This window comes from Notolepis coatsorum, assembly GCF_963971535.1.
Source record: "Notolepis coatsorum genome assembly, chromosome: 1".
NCBI lineage: Eukaryota > Metazoa > Chordata > Actinopteri > Aulopiformes > Paralepididae > Notolepis > Notolepis coatsorum.
The window spans coordinates 68,469,567-68,493,020 of record NC_140165.1 but is presented as its reverse complement, the minus strand read 5'-3'; the positions used below and the strand labels follow the sequence as shown (position 1 = coordinate 68,493,020).

Sequence of the window (23,454 nt, the reverse complement as noted above, 5' to 3'; positions counted from 1 at the left end):
CACAGCTCTCCTATAACCCTCTCAGCTCTCCTATAACCCTCTCAGCTCTCCTATAACCCTCTCAGCTCTCCTATAACCCTCTCAGCTCTCCTATAACCCTCTCAGCTCTCCTATAACCCTCGCAGCTCTCCTATAACCCTCGCAGCTCTCCTATAACCCTCGCAGCTCTCCTATAACCCTCGCAGCTCTCCTATAACCCTCGCAGCTCTCCTATAACCCTCGCAGCTCTCCTATAACCCTCTCAGCTCTCCTATAACCCTCGCAGCTCTCCTATAACCCTCTCAGCTCTCCTATAACCCTCGCAGCTCTCCTATAACCCTCGCAGCTCTCCTATAACCCTCGCAGCTCTCCTATAACCCTCTCAGCTCTCCTATAACCCTCACAGCTCTCCTATAACCCTCGCAGCTCTCCTATAACCCTCGCAGCTCTCCTATAACCCTCGCAGCTCTCCTATAACCCTCACAGCTCTCCTATAACCCTCCCAGCTCTCCTATAACCCTCCCAGCTCTCCTATAACCCTCTCAGCTCTCCTATAACCCTCTCAGCTCTCCTATAACCCTCTCAGCTCTCCTATAACCCTCACAGCTCTCTTATAACCCTCTCAGCTCTCCTATAACCCTCTCAGCTCTCCTATAACCCTCGCAGCTCTCTTATAACCCTCTCAGCTCTCCTATAACCCTCTCAGCTCTCCTATAACCCTCACAGCTCTCTTATAACCCTCTCAGCTCTCCTATAACCCTCACAGCTCTCCTATAACCCTCTCAGCTCTCCTATAACCCTCGCAGCTCTCCTATAACCCTCGCAGCTCTCTTATAACCCTCTCAGCTCTCCTATAACCCTCTCAGCTCTCCTATAACCCTCTCAGCTCTCCTATAACCCTCTCAGCTCTCCTATAACCCTCCCAGCTCTCCTATAACCCTCACAGCTCTCCTATAACCCTCACAGCTCTCCTATAACCCTCACAGCTCTCCTATAACCCTCTCAGCTCTCCTATAACCCTCGCAGCTCTCTTATAACCCTCTCAGCTCTCCTATAACCCTCTCAGCTCTCCTATAACCCTCCCAGCTCTCCTATAACCCTCCCAGCTCTCCTATAACCCTCCCAGCTCTCTTATAACCCTCACAGCTCTCTTATAACCCTCACAGCTCTCCTATAACCCTCTCAGCTCTCCTATAACCCTCGCAGCTCTCCTATAACCCTCGCAGCTCTCCTATAACCCTCGCAGCTCTCCTGTAACCCTCCCAGCTCTCCTGTAACCCTCCCAGCTCTCCTATAACCCTCTCAGCTCTCCTATAACCCTCTCAGCTCTCCTATAACCCTCTCAGCTCTCCTATAACCCTCTCAGCTCTCCTATAACCCTCTCAGCTCTCCTATAACCCTCTCAGCTCTCCTATAACCCTCTCAGCTCTCCTATAACCCTCTCAGCTCTCTTATAACCCTCTCAGCTCTCCTATAACCCTCTCAGCTCTCCTATAACCCTCTCAGCTCTCCTATAACCATCTCAGCTCTCCTATAACCATCTCAGCTCTCCTATAACCCTCGCAGCTCTCCTATAACCCTCTCAGCTCTCCTATAACCCTCTCAGCTCTCCTATAACCCTCGCAGCTCTCCTATAACCCTCACAGCTCTCCTATAACCCTCTCAGCTCTCCTATAACCCTCTCAGCTCTCCTATAACCCTCTCAGCTCTCCTATAACCCTCTCAGCTCTCCTATAACCCTCCCAGCTCTCCTATAACCCTCTCAGCTCTCCTATAACCATCTCAGCTCTCCTATAACCCTCGCAGCTCTCCTATAACCATCTCAGCTCTCCTATAACCCTCTCAGCTCTCCTATAACCCTCACAGCTCTCCTATAACCCTCTCAGCTCTCCTATAACCCTCTCAGCTCTCCTATAACCCTCTCAGCTCTCCTATAACCCTCTCAGCTCTCCTATAACCCTCTCAGCTCTCCTATAACCCTCGCAGCTCTCCTATAACCCTCGCAGCTCTCCTATAACCCTCGCAGCTCTCCTATAACCCTCGCAGCTCTCCTATAACCCTCGCAGCTCTCCTATAACCCTCTCAGCTCTCCTATAACCCTCTCAGCTCTCCTATAACCCTCACAGCTCTCTTATAACCCTCTCAGCTCTCTTATAACCCTCTCAGCTCTCTTATAACCCTCTCAGCTCTCCTATAACCCTCTCAGCTCTCCTATAACCCTCCCAGCTCTCCTATAACCCTCTCAGCTCTCCTATAACCCTCTCAGCTCTCCTATAACCCTCCCAGCTCTCCTATAACCCTCTCAGCTCTCTTATAACCCTCTCAGCTCTCCTATAACCCTCTCAGCTCTCCTATAACCCCCTCAGCTCTCCTATAACCCTCTCAGCTCTCCTATAACCCTCTCAGCTCTCCTATAACCCTCTCAGCTCTCCTATAACCCTCTCAGCTCTCTTATAACCCTCTCAGCTCTCCTATAACCCTCTCAGCTCTCCTATAACCCTCTCAGCTCTCCTATAACCCTCTCAGCTCTCCTATAACCCTCTCAGCTCTCCTATAACCATCTCAGCTCTCCTATAACCATCTCAGCTCTCCTATAACCCTCGCAGCTCTCCTATAACCCTCTCAGCTCTCCTATAACCCTCTCAGCTCTCCTATAACCCTCTCAGCTCTCCTATAACCCTCTCAGCTCTCCTATAACCCTTGCAGCTCTCCTATAACCCTCGCAGCTCTCCTATAACCCTCTCAGCTCTCCTATAACCCTCTCAGCTCTCCTATAACCCTCTCAGCTCTCCTATAACCCCCTCAGCTCTCCTATAACCCTCTCAGCTCTCCTATAACCCTCTCAGCTCTCCTATAACCCTCTCAGCTCTCCTATAACCCTCTCAGCTCTCCTATAACCCTCTCAGCTCTCTTATAACCCTCTCAGCTCTCCTATAACCCTCTCAGCTCTCCTATAACCCTCTCAGCTCTCCTATAACCCTCTCAGCTCTCCTATAACCCTCTCAGCTCTCCTATAACCATCTCAGCTCTCCTATAACCCTCGCAGCTCTCCTATAACCCTCTCAGCTCTCCTATAACCCTCTCAGCTCTCCTATAACCCTCGCAGCTCTCCTATAACCCTCGCAGCTCTCCTATAACCCTCACAGCTCTCCTATAACCCTCTCAGCTCTCCTATAACCCTCTCAGCTCTCCTATAACCCTCTCAGCTCTCCTATAACCCTCCCAGCTCTCCTATAACCCTCTCAGCTCTCCTATAACCATCTCAGCTCTCCTATAACCCTCTCAGCTCTCCTATAACCCTCGCAGCTCTCCTATAACCATCTCAGCTCTCCTATAACCCTCTCAGCTCTCCTATAACCCTCACAGCTCTCCTATAACCCTCTCAGCTCTCCTATAACCCTCCCAGCTCTCCTATAACCCTCTCAGCTCTCCTATAACCCTCTCAGCTCTCTTATAACCCTCACAGCTCTCCTATAACCCTCTCAGCTCTCCTATAACCCTCGCAGCTCTCCTATAACCCTCTCAGCTCTCCTATAACCCTCACAGCTCTCCTATAACCCTCTCAGCTCTCCTATAACCCTCTCAGCTCTCCTATAACCCTCACAGCTCTCCTATAACCCTCTCAGCTCTCCTATAACCCTCTCAGCTCTCCTATAACCCTCTCAGCTCTCCTATAACCCTCGCAGCTCTCCTATAACCCTCGCAGCTCTCCTATAACCCTCGCAGCTCTCCTATAACCCTCTCAGCTCTCCTATAACCCTCTCAGCTCTCCTATAACCCTCTCAGCTCTCCTATAACCCTCTCAGCTCTCCTATAACCCTCGCAGCTCTCCTATAACCCTCTCAGCTCTCCTATAACCCTCTCAGCTCTCCTATAACCCTCTCAGCTCTCCTATAACCCTCTCAGCTCTCCTATAACCATCTCAGCTCTCCTATAACCCTCGCAGCTCTCCTATAACCCTCTCAGCTCTCCTATAACCCTCTCAGCTCTCCTATAACCCTCTCAGCTCTCCTATAACCCTCGCAGCTCTCCTATAACCCTCGCAGCTCTCCTATAACCCTCTCAGCTCTCCTATAACCCTCTCAGCTCTCCTATAACCCTCTCAGCTCTCCTATAACCCTCCCAGCTCTCCTATAACCCTCTCAGCTCTCCTATAACCATCTCAGCTCTCCTATAACCCTCTCAGCTCTCCTATAACCCTCGCAGCTCTCCTATAACCATCTCAGCTCTCCTATAACCCTCTCAGCTCTCCTATAACCCTCACAGCTCTCCTATAACCCTCTCAGCTCTCCTATAACCCTCCCAGCTCTCCTATAACCCTCTCAGCTCTCCTATAACCCTCTCAGCTCTCTTATAACCCTCACAGCTCTCCTATAACCCTCTCAGCTCTCCTATAACCCTTGCAGCTCTCCTATAACCCTCTCAGCTCTCCTATAACCCTCACAGCTCTCCTATAACCCTCTCAGCTCTCCTATAACCCTCTCAGCTCTCCTATAACCCTCACAGCTCTCCTATAACCCTCTCAGCTCTCCTATAACCCTCTCAGCTCTCCTATAACCCTCTCAGCTCTCCTATAACCCTCTCAGCTCTCCTATAACCCTTGCAGCTCTCCTATAACCCTCGCAGCTCTCCTATAACCCTCGCAGCTCTCCTATAACCCTCTCAGCTCTCCTATAACCCTCTCAGCTCTCCTATAACCCTCTCAGCTCTCCTATAACCCTCTCAGCTCTCCTATAACCCTCGCAGCTCTCCTATAACCCTCGCAGCTCTCCTATAACCCTCTCAGCTCTCCTATAACCCTCGCAGCTCTCCTATAACCCTCGCAGCTCTCCTATAACCCTCTCAGCTCCTTAACTCTCCACAAACTGATCCAAATGTCTTATATTTGTATGAATGCTGCGTGTCTGTAGAAAACTTTCTTTCTTTCTTATTTTTAACCAGTGCCATGTTGCTTTGGCCATCTACTTAGCATTAACAGTGTTCCTGTGCAGTGGTTACTAGTTGAGACAATTCCCATGCCTAAGAGCCACATGAGAATCACACAAAAACAACAGCTCTTTTCAATGATTGGTTTCATAGGGCTGTGACCTAATGAGTGAGTCACATTGACATGTCCACACCAATCTCCCTGACTAGTAGCTAGTGGTCGCCTTACGAAGGGTGATTTGAAAGCCAAGCTGGCGGCGATGGTGAGGGCTGGATCCAGGCAGCGGAAGATGGCTCCGAACAGCATGAGCTTCCCGATGCGCACGTCCACGGGCAGGCAGGCCAGGTGGTAGCCCAGCGGGGTCAGCTTCTCGTCCGCGGTCAGGGCGCCCAGGTCCTGGAGACGCTGCACGGCCGCCTCCAGGCTCCCCGTGGCCGGAGGCTCGATGAGCCGGGAGAAGACCATCTCCAGGGACCTCTCGGCAAACACATCCAGGATCTTGATCCTGAGCAAGGAGATGAGATACTGTCTGAGAGGCCCGATAGCCAGGGGTGTAAAGTACTTGAGTAATTGTACTTTGTTACAATACTTAAGTACTGCTTTTGGGGATTTGTACTTTTACTCGAGTATTATTAGGTTTGTATACTTGTACTCAATTACATTTCAGAGAAACCTTTTACTCCTTACATTTAAAATGCAGACCTACAAAGTACAAATCTCGCAGGTCCAACCATTTTAATTAGTATATTTGTTTCTCTGGCCGAACTAACATTAACGTTATTAATCCTGCGGCCGCACTTTATTTAAAAACATCCTATCAAATCCCCATCAATGGAAAATGAACCCGCCCATACCCATGCTGATTGGTCCTTGTGCAAGACTAGAAAGCGGGGATCTTTGATTAAACACCTGCTATCAGAAGAATAGACGGTCAGAGTGACAAGCTACAGAAGATGGCCACAAACGATAGTACGAGTGATGAAGAGAAGACGAAACGGTCGGCGTGGACGGACAAGACGAGCACACATCTCCATGAAATGTTCCCTTTCTAAGCTGATGACTTCACTAATTGGCTCACCTCTTCAACTAACTCACCTGGTGCAATGTGTAGTTAAAATGAAAACTTGGCCCACGATGGACCCCTGGTGTATCCCTTGCAATAAAAAAAAGTGTTTACTTTTACTGTTTAGTGTGTTTTTAGCCAGATACTCTGACTTTTACTTGAGTACGATTTTGAGACGGCACTCGTACCGGTAGGTATAATTTCTGGGTAATTTATCACCCCTGCTGATAGACCACAGTGACATGTAGGGATGGGTGACATGTAGGGATGGGTATCGTTAGGATTTTATCGATACTACTACTCTTAGCAATACTGCTTAACGGTTCGGTACTTTATCGATACTCTTATTGGTTATTTTTATTTTTTTATTTTTTGCAAACAAATAAATTAAGAACAGAATCGACATTGCTTTATTATTTGTTTATATAACTATATTACTGCACATGGCTACTTTTTGATAAATTAATACAAGCTGTCAGATAAATTAACAATTTTGGTACTTTCTATTTTATTTAGAAAGTTCTTAAATCAGAATGTCCCACCCAATACCCAGCTGTTAAAAACGGTTCAATACTCCATTTTATTAGAGATACTTTTAGAACAATAGCCTGATGCTGTATTTTCCATGAGTTGAGTGAATGCATAACCGGAGCAGTGTGTGTGTGTGTGTGTGTGTGTAGGGCTGAGCGATTAATCGATTTTAAATCGAAATCGCGATTTGGAATGATGCAATTAGCAAATCGCAAAAAAAAGAAAAATCGCAAATCTTTTTTTTTCTCTTTTCTTCTTTTTAATTTATTTAACCAGGAAGTCCCATTGAGATACAAGATCGGTTTGGGAGAGGGAGGTAAGGGGTTTTAGATTGTGTGTTGTGAAGTTTAGACTTCAGAGAGGGAGAGTAAAGTACAGAATTTTTTTTACCGTTGGGTACCGGTATCGATTCCCAGGTAAAAAGAAACATTTTCAAGCCGCATTTTACAATACACCGCTGTGTGGCTGCTTAAAAAAAATATATTATAATCGCAAATTTAAATCGCAATCGCAATATCCGCCAGAAAAATCGCAATTAGATTATTTCCCAAAATCGTGCAGCCCTTGTGTGTGTGTGTGTGTGTGTGTGTGTGTGTGTGTGAGCGCACGCTTTTGCATGATAGAGTGACATGATGTACTGAGAGGCCTGATAGATGTGGTAGTGTTTACCTGAGACAGAGCTGCTCTCTGGGTCTAGATGTGGTAGTGTTTACCTGAGACAGAGCTGCTCTCTGGGTCTTGATGTGGTAGTGTTTACCTGAGACAGAGCTGCTCTCTGGGTCTAGATGTGGTAGTGTTTACCTGAGACAGAGCTGCTCTCTGGGTCTAGATGTGGTAGTGTTTACCTGAGACAGAGCTGCTCTCTGGGTCTAGATGTGGTAGTGTTTACCTGAGACAGAGCTGCTCTCTGGGTCTAGATGTGGTAGTGTTTACCTGAGACAGAGCTGCTCCAGGGGAACCCTCTGGATCTCGGGCAGCTGTTGCTCGGTCAGCTGGTGCAGGAAGGCGTGGCTGGTGAAGAGGTGGAAGCAGACCCCCGCGGCCACGCGCCCCGCTCTGCCTCTCCTCTGCAGTGCATTGGCCCGGGACACCATCGAGTCCTCCAGACTCTCCATGCCTTTAGAGGCATCATACCTGAGGAGACGACAAACCAGTTTTAACATAACAAGTAGGGGTGGGCCATATGGTCTGAATAGGGCGGTCGGTGTAGTGGTTACGTCATTGCCGTTTTTCGTGTTCCACCCTCTGTCCAACGCAATGTATTTCCCCATTGCCCATTTCTAAATCGTCTCGTTTAAAACAAATAAAGCATGAACATTTGCATGGTGTAGCTTTCTGTGCTTATTCATCCACAATCTATAGCTCAACATTAAAATATTCACAATGAATCATAAAAAAAAAATCACCACATTTGATTTCAACCAAAAATGCTTTAAAAAGAATGTGATAGAAGGGAACTCATTTTATGCAAAAATGGAAAGCTTTTCAATTTCCATGCGGCAGAATTGTTACAATAGCCGATAATCCATTTTCCCAATGATAAATCCCTATACGGGTGGAACAACCAGTGACGTCAGACTACACCTCCCTATATCATGATGCATTTAGCGGTTTGGATGGTAACCATATAGGACTGGGTGATAAACCTAAAATGTACCGATACAGACATTATGAATCTCTTACTGACCTCATTTTGACTATATGGATGTGAAAATACACTACATTCCTCCAGTGCATAGGCGCTTTCATGTTCCTCTTGAAATTCTGACGGCCCGCCCTCGGACCGTAGCACGTCGCAACACATTTACTGTCGGCATCACACTGTTATTGTCTCTCAACCAACACATCGGTTTAAAGCTAAAATGGCCGCCGTTTGATTGACAAACCGATTGACCTATTATGTGCTTCCAATTGTGGGTTATAAGACCAAACAGCCAACGAGCGGCAGTTTCTAAAAAGTTAACTGCGGATTCGCCTCTCAAATGACCAGACAAATCACCACCGATGCTGAAAATGATTGACTGTTTGTGTAGCCAATGAAATTCTGAAGAGAATGACATCTTACTTGAGTTGGTTTTCTGAGACGAGAAGCGGTAAATAAAATAAACATGCACCTCTCTCTCCGGAGGGCAACTTGCGCTGATATGTTGTTGTCGCTCCTTTGGGGGTTGAGGGTTTGTTTGTGTTTGTGTGAGAAGGGGTGGGGGTGGTGTATGTGCCAAGAGATTAGTGGGGAGGGGGAGAGGGGACTGAGGTAGTGTTTACTCCCCTCACTCCTTTTTGGAAAAACGCCTAAACATACAGTACCATTTAGGGGTGTAACGGTACACCAGCGTTTCCGTTAGCCGGTAATTACCGGTATTTGACCGGCAAAATCTGTTGAAGTCCGACATATTTAATCTCTCCGGTCATAATGTCCGGTGAAAATAATTCCCTCTAAACACAATTAGATTATTTGAATTGTATTAAAATAGGCTAAAATTAAATAGCCTATGCGATGAACGAAACAAACAATCATTACATTTGTTTCATCGTTGCTTCACCAAGCAGCCGGTCTAATAATGACATCCTGTTGTCAGCGCGAGCTGGCTGCTGATATATTTGCGAGAAGCATCCATCTGCCGGCCGGCAGGGTGCAGTACTCCAATTCAGCCATTGGCAATTCAGCTGTTGGGTGGGGGCGCTGCCGAGCGGTTTCCAGACCGGACCTAAAAACACTGCTGCTCCATGCTTCACGTAAATATATCAGCAGCCAGCTCGCGCTGACAACAGGATGTCATTATTAGACCGGCTGCTTGGTGAAGCAACGATGAAACAAATGATTGTTTCGTTCATCGCATAGGCTATTTAATTTGAGCCTATTTTAATACAATTCAAATAATCAAATTGTGTTTAGAGGGAATTATTTTCACAGCACATTATGACCAGCACCAAGTCGTTGGGAGGTAAGATAAGATAAGATAAGATAAGATATTCCTTTATTGATCCCCTTGGGGAAATTCAGGCATCATAGCAGCATGGGGGGGAGGGGTACAGGTAGTTACCGGTAATTGGAGTGGAGATATACATCACGCAAACCCACGATAATGTTGCCGTCTCTCTCTGCCAAATTTCTCAGTTCTTCGCTTGATATAATTAATACAAATGTCCAATATAACGGAATTCGTTAGCTCATAAAAATGTGATTATAACAGACTGCTGTTTATTAAGGTCGGGCAGACTGCCCACCGACACCTCAAGTCGGCAGCAGCACGAAGTCTCGAGGGACTCATTTTATTTGGAATATATTAATGACTGTATATACGCAAAAGTAGCCTAAAGTTAAAATATTATAAATGCCTTGATGATGTCATTCTTTATATAGGCCTATCAATTGTTTTTAAGCTCAATAAACTCTGACCGGAATTTATCCCATTTGTCCGGTAGATTGAAATCTACCGGACACTCAGACCTGCAAAAAAAAATTCTAACGGAAACCCTGCGGTACACAGAAGCCACGGTTCGGTACGTACCTCGGTATTGGGGTCACGGTTCGGTACGAGTTCGGTACAACAGAAAGAAAATATTTATAATAATTATATAATTCTTTTAAAAAAATATATTATATTTATGATAATAATAATAATTATTATTAAATAGAATAATTTTCTATAGGCTTGCCGTGGTAGTCAGTGATACTGATGTCATTCTGTGTTCAGGCATCCACTTGCCTACTGCCCCTTTAACAACTTATCCTTGCGCATCCTTAAGTTTCAGTTTCACTTCCAGAGAGAATTAACTTCACGACGAGACTGAAGACTAGAGAACAGATGACCTGTTACTTACAACAATGGGAGAGGATTATTTGGATTTAAACACAGTGGAGCTCAGATGATCTGTCCGGAAAAGTATGTTTCTTCTTTTTATTTGATGAGCTGTGCCTGTGAGTCCGGCGGGGGAGAATGTTGATGTGATGTGCCGTGTGTGTGGGGTGCTCCGTGTCCCTCTCTGTCTCTCTCTGTCTCTCTCTCACCCTCTCTCTCGCTCGCTCGTCACAGTCTGTATCCCGACTGTCGGTGTGCCGCTCGCTGTTCTCGCATGTGCGACTGGTGTGTTTGCGCTGAGGCGTATTCGGCGTATGGTGCGTGTACCGCACCGTGATGGCCGTACCGTAAATTCGCGGGACGAATACACGTACCGTTACACCACTAGTACCATTACATTAACATGTTTCTGTGATATTGTTATCGACTTTGGACATGTTCTAGGTAAGACTTCAGGCTATGGCCCCAGCACTGTTCTCAGCGAATAACTAAAGATGTTTAGAACAGTATATTATATGTTCGGCGAAAAATGCAGCCCCGAGCCGGTAGACGCTCGCAAAGTGCCACGACGTGCTTGCATGGGCCGGTGCTTGGTGAGAGGTTACGCCAGACCCTGCCATGACAGTCGTGTTTGTGCGTCGTTTAGCATGCTGGCTAAAAGGGGCAAGTAAAAGCCGCCAGGCACACTTGACAACTCGTTGCCATGGTAACGCAGGTTTAAACGTGTATTGCAAATAACAAGAATAACTGCAATTTAGTTACCATAAATAACTTTTATTTATTTATTTGTTTATTTATGGATCCCCATTAGTCTACACCAGGGGTTTCAAACGCACAGCCTGCGGGCCAATTGCGGCCCGCTGGATGATATTTTGCAACCCCCTACTTGACATCAAAGTAAAAAAAAATATATATGTAAATATTTTTAAAAAATACGTTTTTTTTTTTTTTTTTTATGTTGTGGGACTTGTACAGCACTTTGTTCAACTTTGTCAGTGCTGTAAAGTTTAAACCTTTTTAAATCTTAGACAAACAAAACACTTTGCTATCATGAAATATTGTAAGCCGTCATTTGAGGCTTTATAAAAGCAGCACAATGAACACAAATCTGTCAGTGCAGAGTCCGACCTCATCTTAAATAACAAACAGCATTGCTTGTTGTAATTAACTAAGAGAGGCAGAGTTGATTTTGCAAACAAATAAATTGGATCAGTTGTACTTTTTTTTTTGAATACTTGAAACACCTTTTTTGTGGAATATTTGATGCGGCCCAGCCTCACCCAGACTCTACCTCCAGCGGCCCCCAGGTAAATTGAGTTTGAGACCCCTGGTCTACACCCATGGGTGAAAGACTTGACCAATGGTTAGCCAGGGGTGGAAGAAGTACACAGTTAATTTTGCAGGCCATAAATAAACTTGGTTTTCCGAAGCGTTTTCTGGAATAAATGCAGCTCAGATGCTCAGCCTGGCATTTAGTAAAATGTGGGGACATCCATGGGTTCATGTGGCGTTTAACCCTTTCACTGCCACACGACAAAGGGTTAACCCTTTCACAACCACACTACAGAAGGTTAACCCTTTCACTGCCACACGGTAAACCGTCTGTAGTGTGGTAGTGAAAGGTTAACCTTCTGTAGTGTGGTAGTGAAAGGTTAACCTTCTGTAGTGTGGTAGTGAAAGGTTAACCTTCTGTAGTGTGGTAGTGAAAGGGTTAAGAGTAAGACACATTGCAGGTACACTGGAGGCTGTGGGTGGAGGTGGTGAATCAGCAGTTAAAAACACATTTACAAATTAAGTTAAAAAAATTATTCTGAAAAAATTATAACTGGAGTATCAGGTATCAGTTTTGTATCAAGATTGCCTTGGGAGCAGACATGTCCAAAACACTGGTGTTTAAATGTCACCTCTTCTCCTTCATCTTCCCAGAGTCAATGACGTAGACCACGTCGTCTATGGTTACCGACGTCTCTGCGATGTTGGTGGAGATGATGATCTTGGTGACGCCCTCTGGTGGCCGGGTGAACACCGCCTGCTGCTCCTCGTTAGACAGGGAGGAGTGGAGCGGGTAGACCACACACCTGGGAGAGGAGGACACAGAGCACATGTTATACTGAACACATGTTATACTGAACACATGTCATACTGAACACATGTCATACTGAACACATGTTATACTGAGCACATGTCATACTGAACACATGTTATTGTTATACTGAACACATGTTATACTGAGCACATGTTATACTGAACACATGTTATACTGAACACATGTTAGTTATACTGAACACATGTTATACTGAACACATGTTATTGTTATACTGAACACATGTTATACTGAACAGATGTTATACTGAACACATGATATTGTTATACTGAACACATGTTATACTGAACACATGTTATACTGAACACATGTTATACTGAACACATGTTACACTGAACACATGTTACACTGAACACATGTTACACTGAACACACATTACACTGAACACACGTTACATTGAACACATGTTACACTGAACACACGTCACACTGAACACATGTCACACTGAACACATGTCATACTGAACACATGTCATACTGAACACATGTTACACTGAACACATGTTACATTGAACACATGTTACACTGAACACACGTTACACTGAACACACGTTACACTGAACACATGTTACACTGAACACATGTCATACTGAACACATGTCATACTGAACACATGTTACACTGAACACATGTCATACTGAACACATGTTATACTGAACACATGTCATACTGAACACATGTTATACTGAACACATGTTATTGTTATATTGAACACATGTCATACTGAACACATGTCATACTGAACACATGTTATACTGAACACATGTTACACTGAACACATGTCATACTGAACACATGTCATACTGAACACATGTCATACTGAACACATGTTACACTGAACACATGTTATACTGAACACATGTTATACTGAACACATGTTATTGTTATACTGAACACATGTCATACTGAACACATGTTATACTGAACACATGTTATACTGAACACATGTTATACTGAACACATGTTACACTGAACACATGTCATACTGAACACATGTTATACTGAACACATGTCACACTGAACACATGTCACACTGAACACATGTTACACTGAACACATGTTACACTGAACACATGTTACACTGAACACATGTCATACTGAACACATACTGAACACATGTCATACTGAACACATGTCATACTGAACACATGTCATACTGAACACATACTGAACACATGTCATACTGAACACATGTCATACTGAACACATGTTATACTGAACACATGTCATACTGAACACATGTTATACTGAACACATGTCATACTGAACACATGTCATACTGAACACATACTGAACACATGTCATACTGAGCACATGTTATACTGAACACATGTTATACTGAACACATGTTATACTGAACACATACTGAACACATGTTATACTGAACACATGTCATACTGAACACATACTGAACACATGTCATACTGAACACATGTTACACTGAACACATGTTTACACTGAACACATGTTACACTGAACACATGTTATACTGAACACATGTTCATGTTATACTGAACACATGTTATACTGAACACATACTGAACACATGTTCATGGTATACTGAACACATGTTATACTGAACACATGTTATACTGAACACATACTGAACACATGTCATACTGAACACATGTTATACGAACACGTTATACTGAACACATACTGAACACATACTGAACACATGTTATACTGAACACATACTGAACACATGTTATACTGAACACATCTCAACATCTCAAATTAAAACAGATTTTCAATATCTCCAAGACAAATTAAAGTGATGTGCACAGTAACTAGCAAAGAGGATTTAAGGTAAACCGCACAGACCTGGCTGTTTTCCTGTTGTTGAACATCCTGTTGGACTGCAGCTGCTCGTAGAGCGTCTTGATCTCAGCCAAGCCTGGCATGAACACCAGCACCGCACCTGTAAACAACAACAAACAAACAACATGAACACCAGCACAGCACCTGTAAACAACAACACCATGAACACCAGCACAGCACCTGGTAAACAACAACAACAAACATGAACACCAGCACAGCACCTGTAAACAACAACACCATGAACACCAGGGCCCTGTTCCTCGTACCTGGCTAACTGAGTTAGCCGGATAATTTTAAGCATAGCTTGACTTAAGCCAGACATTTCCGTTCCCCGACGTCAGATTTTCTAAGTCGCTATGGCAACAGATCAGAAAGTTTTAACCTGCTCCAGAGCAGAGTTTAGTTCAGTTAGCTGGATAAACCATGGCCACACCCTCGCAAAGAAATGCAGCTCGCTTCCTGAAATAATTCTCACAGTCTAGATCCCATTATACCATTCTGAATTATGTTTTTGTGCTTCGTTTTTCTAGAGGGGGCTTTTGAAATGTAAAATAATAGACCTAAAATGCTGATACTAAATTTACTTTGTCCTAAATAATGCACGTTATATATACGCCGCTCACGAGGTGCGATATACACATTATGTGGTTATTTTAATAACGTCGGGGAGCATTGCAAATGTGAATCCCGCGGGGATGTTTTTAATGAATGAAACCTATCGCTCGTTTGGCTCAGATTCTCTGCTGTGTATTTGCTTAACGGAGCGCCCGGATTGTGTTTCATTCAAGCATACATTGAAGCGTCTATGCGTGGATTGTGGATATGAATTATGAGGAATCTGTGGATTGTTTAATTGTATCACTGTCACTGTGAGTGTCACACATTATTGTGATATTGTAACTGGGTTTAAAATATATGAGGAGATAAGCTGTTTGATGGATTTGATGATGTGATGTGACTTGATAAATTGAATGAGCCTTTGACGTTTTTGATGAATGAATTTGAGAAAATGCATTTATCTTTTCAAGCACTGTTATCTGATGATGAACATGAGGTGTCACTGGTATAAACTGAAGGTTAATAACTTCAATGCATGTATGGATGATGTCCGAAACAGATTAAAACCTGATTAATAGTGTAACTGCAAGCCTCCCTCCAAGCCTCTCTTTGGGAACCATGTATTTATATAGTACATAATACCTAAGCACATACAGTACAGATATCCTCATAATATAATTCGTATCAATTAGATATACTATTTGGGCTTGTTTTTATCCTTATTCTGAAAGAGTTGAACTAATTATTTTCGCTAGCAAGATCTCATTTGATTATTCATTCCATTAAGCCAACTGCCAGCAGGCACATTTAAAGAAATATAATCTGATTGATTGGGGTAATGAGGGATTTAACATTAGCCTATAGATTATGCATTTAACTTGTCGGTGAGGCTATTGAGCCGTACTGTATTGTACCCATTCTGCAATCTTGTTAATAAAGTTTTAAATCAATCAATGCCGTTAGAAAATCAGGATTTCTGCGATCAACACCTGCTGTCTTTTCAGGTGAGGCAGCAGCGCGCAATTATCCTGAGTATCAAGTCTGGTTCGAATTAACAAGACTGAATCAGCGTTCGAGGAACAGGGAAAGCCTGGATTCAAACATCGGGTTAATTGAATCTGGCTAATGGGACTTTTGATCGACTTAGTTGAACCAGGTACGGGAAATAGGGCCCTGGTAAACAACAACAACAACAACAACAAACAACAACATGAACACCAGCACAGCACCTGGGCCCTGTTCCTCGTACCTGGCTAACTGAGTTAGCCGGATAATTTTCAGGATAGCTTGACTTAAACTAGACCTTTCGGTTCCCCGACGTGCGATTTTCTAAATCGCTATGGCAACATATCAGAAAGTTTGAACCTGCTCCAGAGCAGGGTTTAGTTCAGTTAGCTCGATAACCTGCATGGCCACACCCTCGCAAAGAAATCCCAGCTTGCTTCCTGAAATAATTCTCAGTCTAGATCCCATTATACCATTCTGAATTATGTTTTTGTGCTTCGTTCTTCTAGAGGGGGCTTTTGAAATGTAAAATAATATACCTAAAATGCTGATGCAACGTGAATGCAAACAACATGAACACCAGCACAGCACCTGGTAAACAACAAACAAACAACATGAACACCAGGGCCCCGTTCCCCGTACCTGGCTAACTGAGTTAGCCGGATAATTCTCAGCATAGCTTGACTTAAGCCGGACCTTTCCGTTCCCCGAAGTCGGATTTTCAAAATCACCATGGTAACAGATCTAGAGCTGCCGCGATAACCGCATTACCGCGGTATCGCTGTTGCATCACGCTCACCGCAGAGTTAGGCTGAATACTGCGTCACCGCTGTTTTTTATCATAATAATAAAGTTGGCTTGCGGCTTTGCAGATATACCCTACTCGGTTCCAAGCGACCCTATTGGGTAGAAGTGGTACCAGAAAAGTCATGTGAAACATTGCAGACCACTGACTGGTCAGAAGAGAGACGCGTCACAGTTTGGAGGCTCTGAACAAAAACAGAACGCCGCCATCTTTACTGCCTCGCTAAGGATGCATTTCATTCAGGATTTGTTTGCGACAGAACCAAGTGCAATAAACAAAAAAGAATGGATTCACTGTGTATTCTGCCTTATTTATTGATGAAACAAAACCGACATCAACCCAATTTACCACCGAGCGGAGAGTTTAGTGTCACAACAAGATCGCTGATGTGTTAAGTTTGTTGTTGTTATTAGCCTAATACTACCGTCAGCCGATATACACGAGAGGTAACGTTAAACCCGGGTTGCTTGGTAGAATACACAATGAGAGGTAACGTTAGCTTTGGCAGAATAGACGCAACGAGAGTATGGTTAATGTTGTTATTGATTGATTGATTTAAACTGTGTTAAACTCTGGCTTGCTGCAAGCCCTCGGACATGGCTAATTGGCTATGCCCACGGAGCTTTCAGTGTACACAAGCGAGCGGCACCGCCTGCATCCCCACACGGAGACAAACGGAGTAGTACCTGGCTGCAGTGGAAAAGGAACGAAGTACCAGGTGCCTAAAGCGGGTCGAGTCGAGTAGGTACTATGCAGTGGAAAAGCGCCATTAGACTAGAGGCAGGCTATAAGAGTAGACTACTACTAAAAAAAAAAAAAATGCATTCAAATTTTTATTTTATTTTTGTGGGCACTGTGCGGTAATAACCGCGGCGGTAGGAAATATTTCGCAAATTTGTGCGGTAAGGAAAATAGCAATACCACGGCAGCTCTAAACAGATCAGAAAGTTTGAACCTGGTCCGGAGCAGGGTTAAGTTCAGTTAGCTGGATAACCTGCATGGCCACGCCCTCGCAAAGAAATGCCAGCTCGCTTCCTGAAATATTTCTCACAGTCTAGATCCCATTATACCATTCTAAATTATGTTTTTGTGCTTCGTTTTCCTAGAGGGGGCTTTTGAAATGTATAATAATATAACTAAATGCTGATAATAAATCATTCAGCCTATAGAGTTACTTTGTCCTAAATAAAATAATGCACGTCATATACGGCGCTCGGAGTCGCGATACACGCTGCATGTGGTTATTTTAATAACAGCGCATTGCAAATGTGAATCCCGCGGGGATATTTTTAATGAATGAAACCTATCGGCCGTTTGGCTCTGATTAGTTTCATATATATATATATATATATATATACGAGGAATCTGAGGATTGTTGAATTGTATCATCAGTCATCACTCACACGTTTTTGTGATATTGTAACTGGGATTAAAATGTCTGATGAGATGCGCTGTTTGACGGATTTGAGCAATTGAATGAGCCGTTGACGTCACATTAATGCATTTGAGAATAAAGAGATAAAACTTCATTCAAAAGAAAAATATTCGAAACACGGGTCTCTTGTCCATTGACGGATACACAATGGATATATCCCGTCTGGCACAGTGGTGCAACGGCTAGTGCTCCCTCCTGTCAAGCGGACGACCCTAGTTCGAAACCCCGCGTTTCCAATATAATTTTTTTGGATTATAATATTAATGAATATACGCAAAAGTAGCCTAGTTTTAAGTTAAAATATTATAAATCTACATGCATTGAGGATGTCATTCTTTATATAGCTCTCAAAGTGCACCAAATTGAAGCATTTACATTGCAAAAAGAAAAACAAAAAATAGAAAAAGGGGGGATTTGAACGCGGGTCGTCCGCGTGAAAGGCATAAGTACAAACCATCAGACCACGGTGCCAGATAAATAAAACATCCACCATACATCCATCAATGGATAAGAGAGCCGTATCCTTATTCTGAAAGTTGAACTAATTATTTTCGCTAGCAAGATCAATCCAAGATCAATTATTCAATCCATAAGCCTACTGCCAGCAGGCACGTTTAAAGAAATATAATCTGATTGATTGGGGTAATGAGGGACTTAATATTAGCCTATAGATTATGCATTTAACTTGTCGGCGAGGCTATTGAGCCGGTCTGCATTGTACCCATTCTGCAATCTGTTAATAAAGTTTTAAATCAATCAATCAATCAATGCCGTTAGAAAATCAGGATTTCTGCGATCGACACCTGCTGTCTTTTCAGCTGAAGCGGCCGCGCGCAATTATCCTGAGTCTCAAGTCTGGTTCAAATGAACGAGACTGAATCAGCGTTAGAGGAACAGGGAAATCCTGGATTCAAACATCGGGTTAATTGAATCTGGATAATGGGACTCTTGATCGACTTAGTTGAACCAGGTACGGGGAATAGGGCCCAGCACAGCACCTGGTAAACAACAAACAAACAAACAACATGAACACCAGCACAGCACCTGGTAAACAACAAACAAACAACAACATGAACACCAGCACAACACCTGGTAAACAACAAACAAACAACATGAACACCAGCACAGCACCTGGTAAACAACAAACAAACAACAACATGAACACCAGCACAGCACCTGGTAAACAACAAACAAACAACATGAACACCAGCACAGCACCTGGGCAAGCAACAACAATATACAGCTGTTATTGGAATGTGTATTTCCTCATCCTCCTAGCTAGCTACACACACTGTGAATTCAGAGCGCAGGGCTGCCTGCAGTATTTTATCCCTGAAGCAGATCTTGTGCAGAGGGCTGTGCAGTATGGACTCATTCAACTCACTCACTGGTCCACTCCCTCTGGCTGTCCTCTGTAGACTCTACTGCCTGCACTCACCTCTTCTGAAGGCTCTTCTGCAAGAATGCATGGTTCTCCTTAAATCTCATTTACAAGGACATGCAAATGATGCAAAAAACCCTAATAGTAAATCTCATAATTGCATGTGTGGACAATGCATGACACTGTTGGAACGTTCAACAAATGTATGGTAAGACATAGGGGAGAGGGGAAAATCGATACAGCAACATCATATTACAATATTGTGACTAGGGTTGGGAACCGAACTTGGTACTTTTAAGGGTACCGACCGAATGTCAGTACTACCAAGTGCGGTTTTAATTCCACAAGATCAATTAACTTGAATGTTTTTTACTTAAAAAGTACTATGTTTGTGTGAAACGTAAATAATCAAATTATTCTGTTACAGCTGCTGAGCTATATACTATAGCTACTGTCCATCAATGAATATATATATATGAGAGAGAGAGCGAGAGCGAGAGCGAGAGCGAGAGCGAGAGAGAGAGAGAGAGAGAGAGAGAGAGAGAGAGAGAGAGATTCTCAGCCCCCCCTCCCCTCACTATTGGATGCCTCTGAGCGTTTTCCAGGGATAGCTTACAGTAGTTAGTGTTAAGGTTTTTAGGACGACGTGGGTATACTATACAGGAATGGCGAAGATGCAAAGCATGTTGGTTGTTGGACCATTGGACCCGTTGCTCGCAGTTTTCCTTGCACAAAGAAACAGTGTGACTCGCGAGATGAGTTGTTACAGAGCTGTCGAACGCAGGGCTGAATAGCTAGATGTCATAGCTTCTAAAATTGAAGGTCCGCACTGCTGTGTCTAATATGAAATGACAATTGCACGTTGACACTCCCACTACGCAAAACTATTACTTGCACACTGTGCTCGTAATTTTTTTTCTTTCGGTTAGCACAAATCAATTTTTAGGGCCAAATGTGAGTGAAATGCTCGCACTGTAGAGCCCTGGTGTGTGTGTTTCTTTTAACCTGGATGGTAGGGTGTGTGTGTGTGTGTGCGCGTGTGTTTTAGCCTGGAGGGTAGTGTGCGTGTGTGTGTCTGTGTCTGTGTGTGTGTGTGTGTGTGTGTGTTTGTGTTTGTGTTTTAGCCTGGAGGGTTGTGTGTGTGTGAGTGACCTGGAGGGTAGTGTGTGCGTGCGTGTGTGTGTGTGTGACCTGGAGGGTAGGGTAGGGTAGTGTGTGTGTGTGTGTGTGTGTGTGTGTGTGTGTGTGTGTGTGTGTGTGTGTGTGCGTGAGTGACCTGGAGGGTAGTCGTGGTCTCCGTCTACGATCCACTCTAGCAGACTCTCCACCAGGTCCATGTTGAGCTTGTCCAGGTCCATGGCAGAGATGGTCTTCAGCACAGCCTTCTTGGTGTCTACAGGAACACAGAGCAGAGACACTACTAGACCGCCACTCTTTATTACTACATTAAAGTAAAGGTTTGGACCAACTATTCAGAGGGCATCATCATTTATAATGGATTTTATTTGACTTAAAAAAATATATATTCTGGCTTCCGGTGGAGCTCCTGGTCAAAAGAGTGAAAAAACGGATAAAAAAGGACCCGAAAAGTGATTAAAAATGAAAATGCAAACGAGAAGGAAGGAGGAAAAAACAATTGTGAAGGAGAGAGAAATGGAGGACTCACGGGAAGAGGAGAGTTTGATGGAACAGAGCCCCCGAAACGAGACCGAGAAGGGTCAGGCGGAGGAAGGAGGAGGATCGGCTGGGACAAGCACGGGAATGCCAGGATGGGCCGTGGTCATGCAGGCCGGGATATTGGAGACCATAACAGCGACGATAAAACTGAACACGGACACGATAAGGAACGATATTGGGAAGTTACGGGAGGAATTGAGGAAGGAACAGGAGGACTTCAGAAGTGAAATGAATACAGAAGTGAAATGAATACAGAACTCAAAAGGGTGGATGAGAAGATGGCGGAACAGGACAGAAACGTAACCGAGTTACAGACAAGAACGGCGCAAGCGGAGGAATGGAACACAGAGATACACGAGGTATTAACGTGTGCGATTCAACAACAAGAACAGATGGAGACAAAGCTATCGGACATGGAGGGGAGGTCACGGAGAAATAACATCAGAATATGGGGATTGAAAGAAGGAGTCGAAGGGGAATCGGTGACCCAATATGTGGAGAAGCTTATCAAGGAACAACTGGAGGAGACGGGACTGGAAAAAATGGAGATACAGAGGGCCCACAGGGCGTTGGCTCCGAGACCGAAACCAGACAGACCTCCGAGGGCGGTGATTATTAACTTTCTGAGATTTGAGATTAAGGAATTGATACTCAGAACCGCGTGGACCAAGAAGATAGAAATCGAGGGGAAAAGACTGTCGTTTGATCACGATTACTCGACAGCGGTAGCAATAACACGCAGGTCCTACGCGGGACTGAAGAGAATTCTGAAAGAAAACGGAATGAAATTCCAATCACCCATGACCTCGCTAAGGATTCACTGAAAGGAAGGGACGGTGACGTACGCGACGGCGCGGGAGGCGGCGGAGGAGATGAGGCGACGGGGGATGCAGATGGCGGAGGACGGAGAAGGAAGGGGAAAGGAGGGCCAGACGCTGAGCCTGCAGCAGAGATTGGAGAAAGCACGCAGATGGACCAGAGTAGGAGATCGAAACCCGGGAGAGGAGGGAGGAGAGAGGAGAAGGCCGAGGTGAGACGTGACAGACCGAAGGCGGAGACAGACGAGGAGGCCAGAGACGGAGAAGGAGGAGAGAGGAGGCGGGAGGAGACGAACGGATGAGTACGCGCACAAGAGATTGAAAAAACTATCCAAATAGAGACAAAATATAGAAACTGAAATAACATATACATAAACACACATTCCCAGGGAGAGGCAGGATATAGGAACGAACATAAAGTATACATGGACACATAATACACATGCTGATGGAGGAAATAAATGGAAATATAATTAGGTAAAATAGACGGAACACAGAACATATTGAAACAAATACATAGACACACGCTGTGAGCAACACAGTTGGAAGGGATTAAGGGGATAAATGGACATCACATAGAAAATAGAGGGGAGGAAAAGAAAGTAAAAGGGGTACACAGAAAACACCACACACGTGTTTGGGAGGAAGGAGGGACATTGGAACATATGAGCCACACTGAGAGGGACCTAGGAAATGGGGGTCTTTGATCAGAATGAAGGACAGAGCGCTTTTGACCAGGAGCTCGACAGCAATAAAAACAGTAAGAAGGCTGGACAAATATGACGAGCAGTTGGGGGTAAGGGTTTCAAACCCCCAAGCCGTCAGGAGGGGGCCTCTCGCTAGGAGAGCAATTACCCCTCACCCACCAGCAGGGGACAGGGGGGGACACAGGGACCCCCCGAACGCCTTGGGAGCACTTTATGTAAAGTTTATGTTTTTTATTTATGTTAATCGTTATATGTATTCGGTGAAGAGAGCGGAGGCTACAACCGGAGGGGGGAATGACTGTGACATGGGGGGGACTGATAGACGAAAGAAGAAGAAAGATGACAGAGGTTAAAGGTATAAAAATGATGTCGTTAAACGTTAATGGAATGAATAATACGATAAAGAGGGGCAAAGTGATGTTGAAGTGTAAAAAAAGTGAGATGGAAGTGATTTTTTTGCAGGAGACACATTTGGTAGCACAGGATCATGAGAAACTGAAGAGATTTGGATATGAAAATGCATACTATAGTTCCTTTAAACGGAACCTGAGGAGAGGAGTAATCACGTTAATCAAAAACAGTCAAATTTGAATTGATCAAGGAAGTAAGAGACAAGGAGGGAAGATTTGTTCTGGTGAAGGGGAAAATGGAGGGCCAAATGGTTAGGTTAGTGAATGTTTATGCACCCCCAGAGAGTGAGAGGGATTTATATGAGAACATTTTTGATATGATAGTGATGGAACTAGAAGGGATATTGATATGCGCGGGAGATTCAGATGACGGAAATGGGAATTATAGATGTTTGGAGGGGGATGCACGCCATGGACAGGGAATACACACA

General features: G+C 44.2%; 1 protein-coding gene across 1 annotated transcript in view; it reads right to left on the bottom strand.

Annotated features, from left to right (window-relative positions):
- dhx57 (DEAH (Asp-Glu-Ala-Asp/His) box polypeptide 57) overlaps positions 1–23,454 on the bottom strand; it is a 110,525-nt gene that overhangs the window by 18,806 nt on the left and 68,265 nt on the right. The window contains exons 11-15 of the mRNA XM_084324430.1: positions 20,688–20,804; positions 14,231–14,327; positions 12,208–12,381; positions 7,434–7,634; positions 5,135–5,411 (exon numbers count right to left, since the gene is read on the bottom strand). Coding sequence (XP_084180556.1) covers positions 5,135–5,411; positions 7,434–7,634; positions 12,208–12,381; positions 14,231–14,327; positions 20,688–20,804 — 866 coding nt within the window. The remainder of the gene's footprint in view (positions 1–5,134; positions 5,412–7,433; positions 7,635–12,207; positions 12,382–14,230; positions 14,328–20,687; positions 20,805–23,454) is intronic.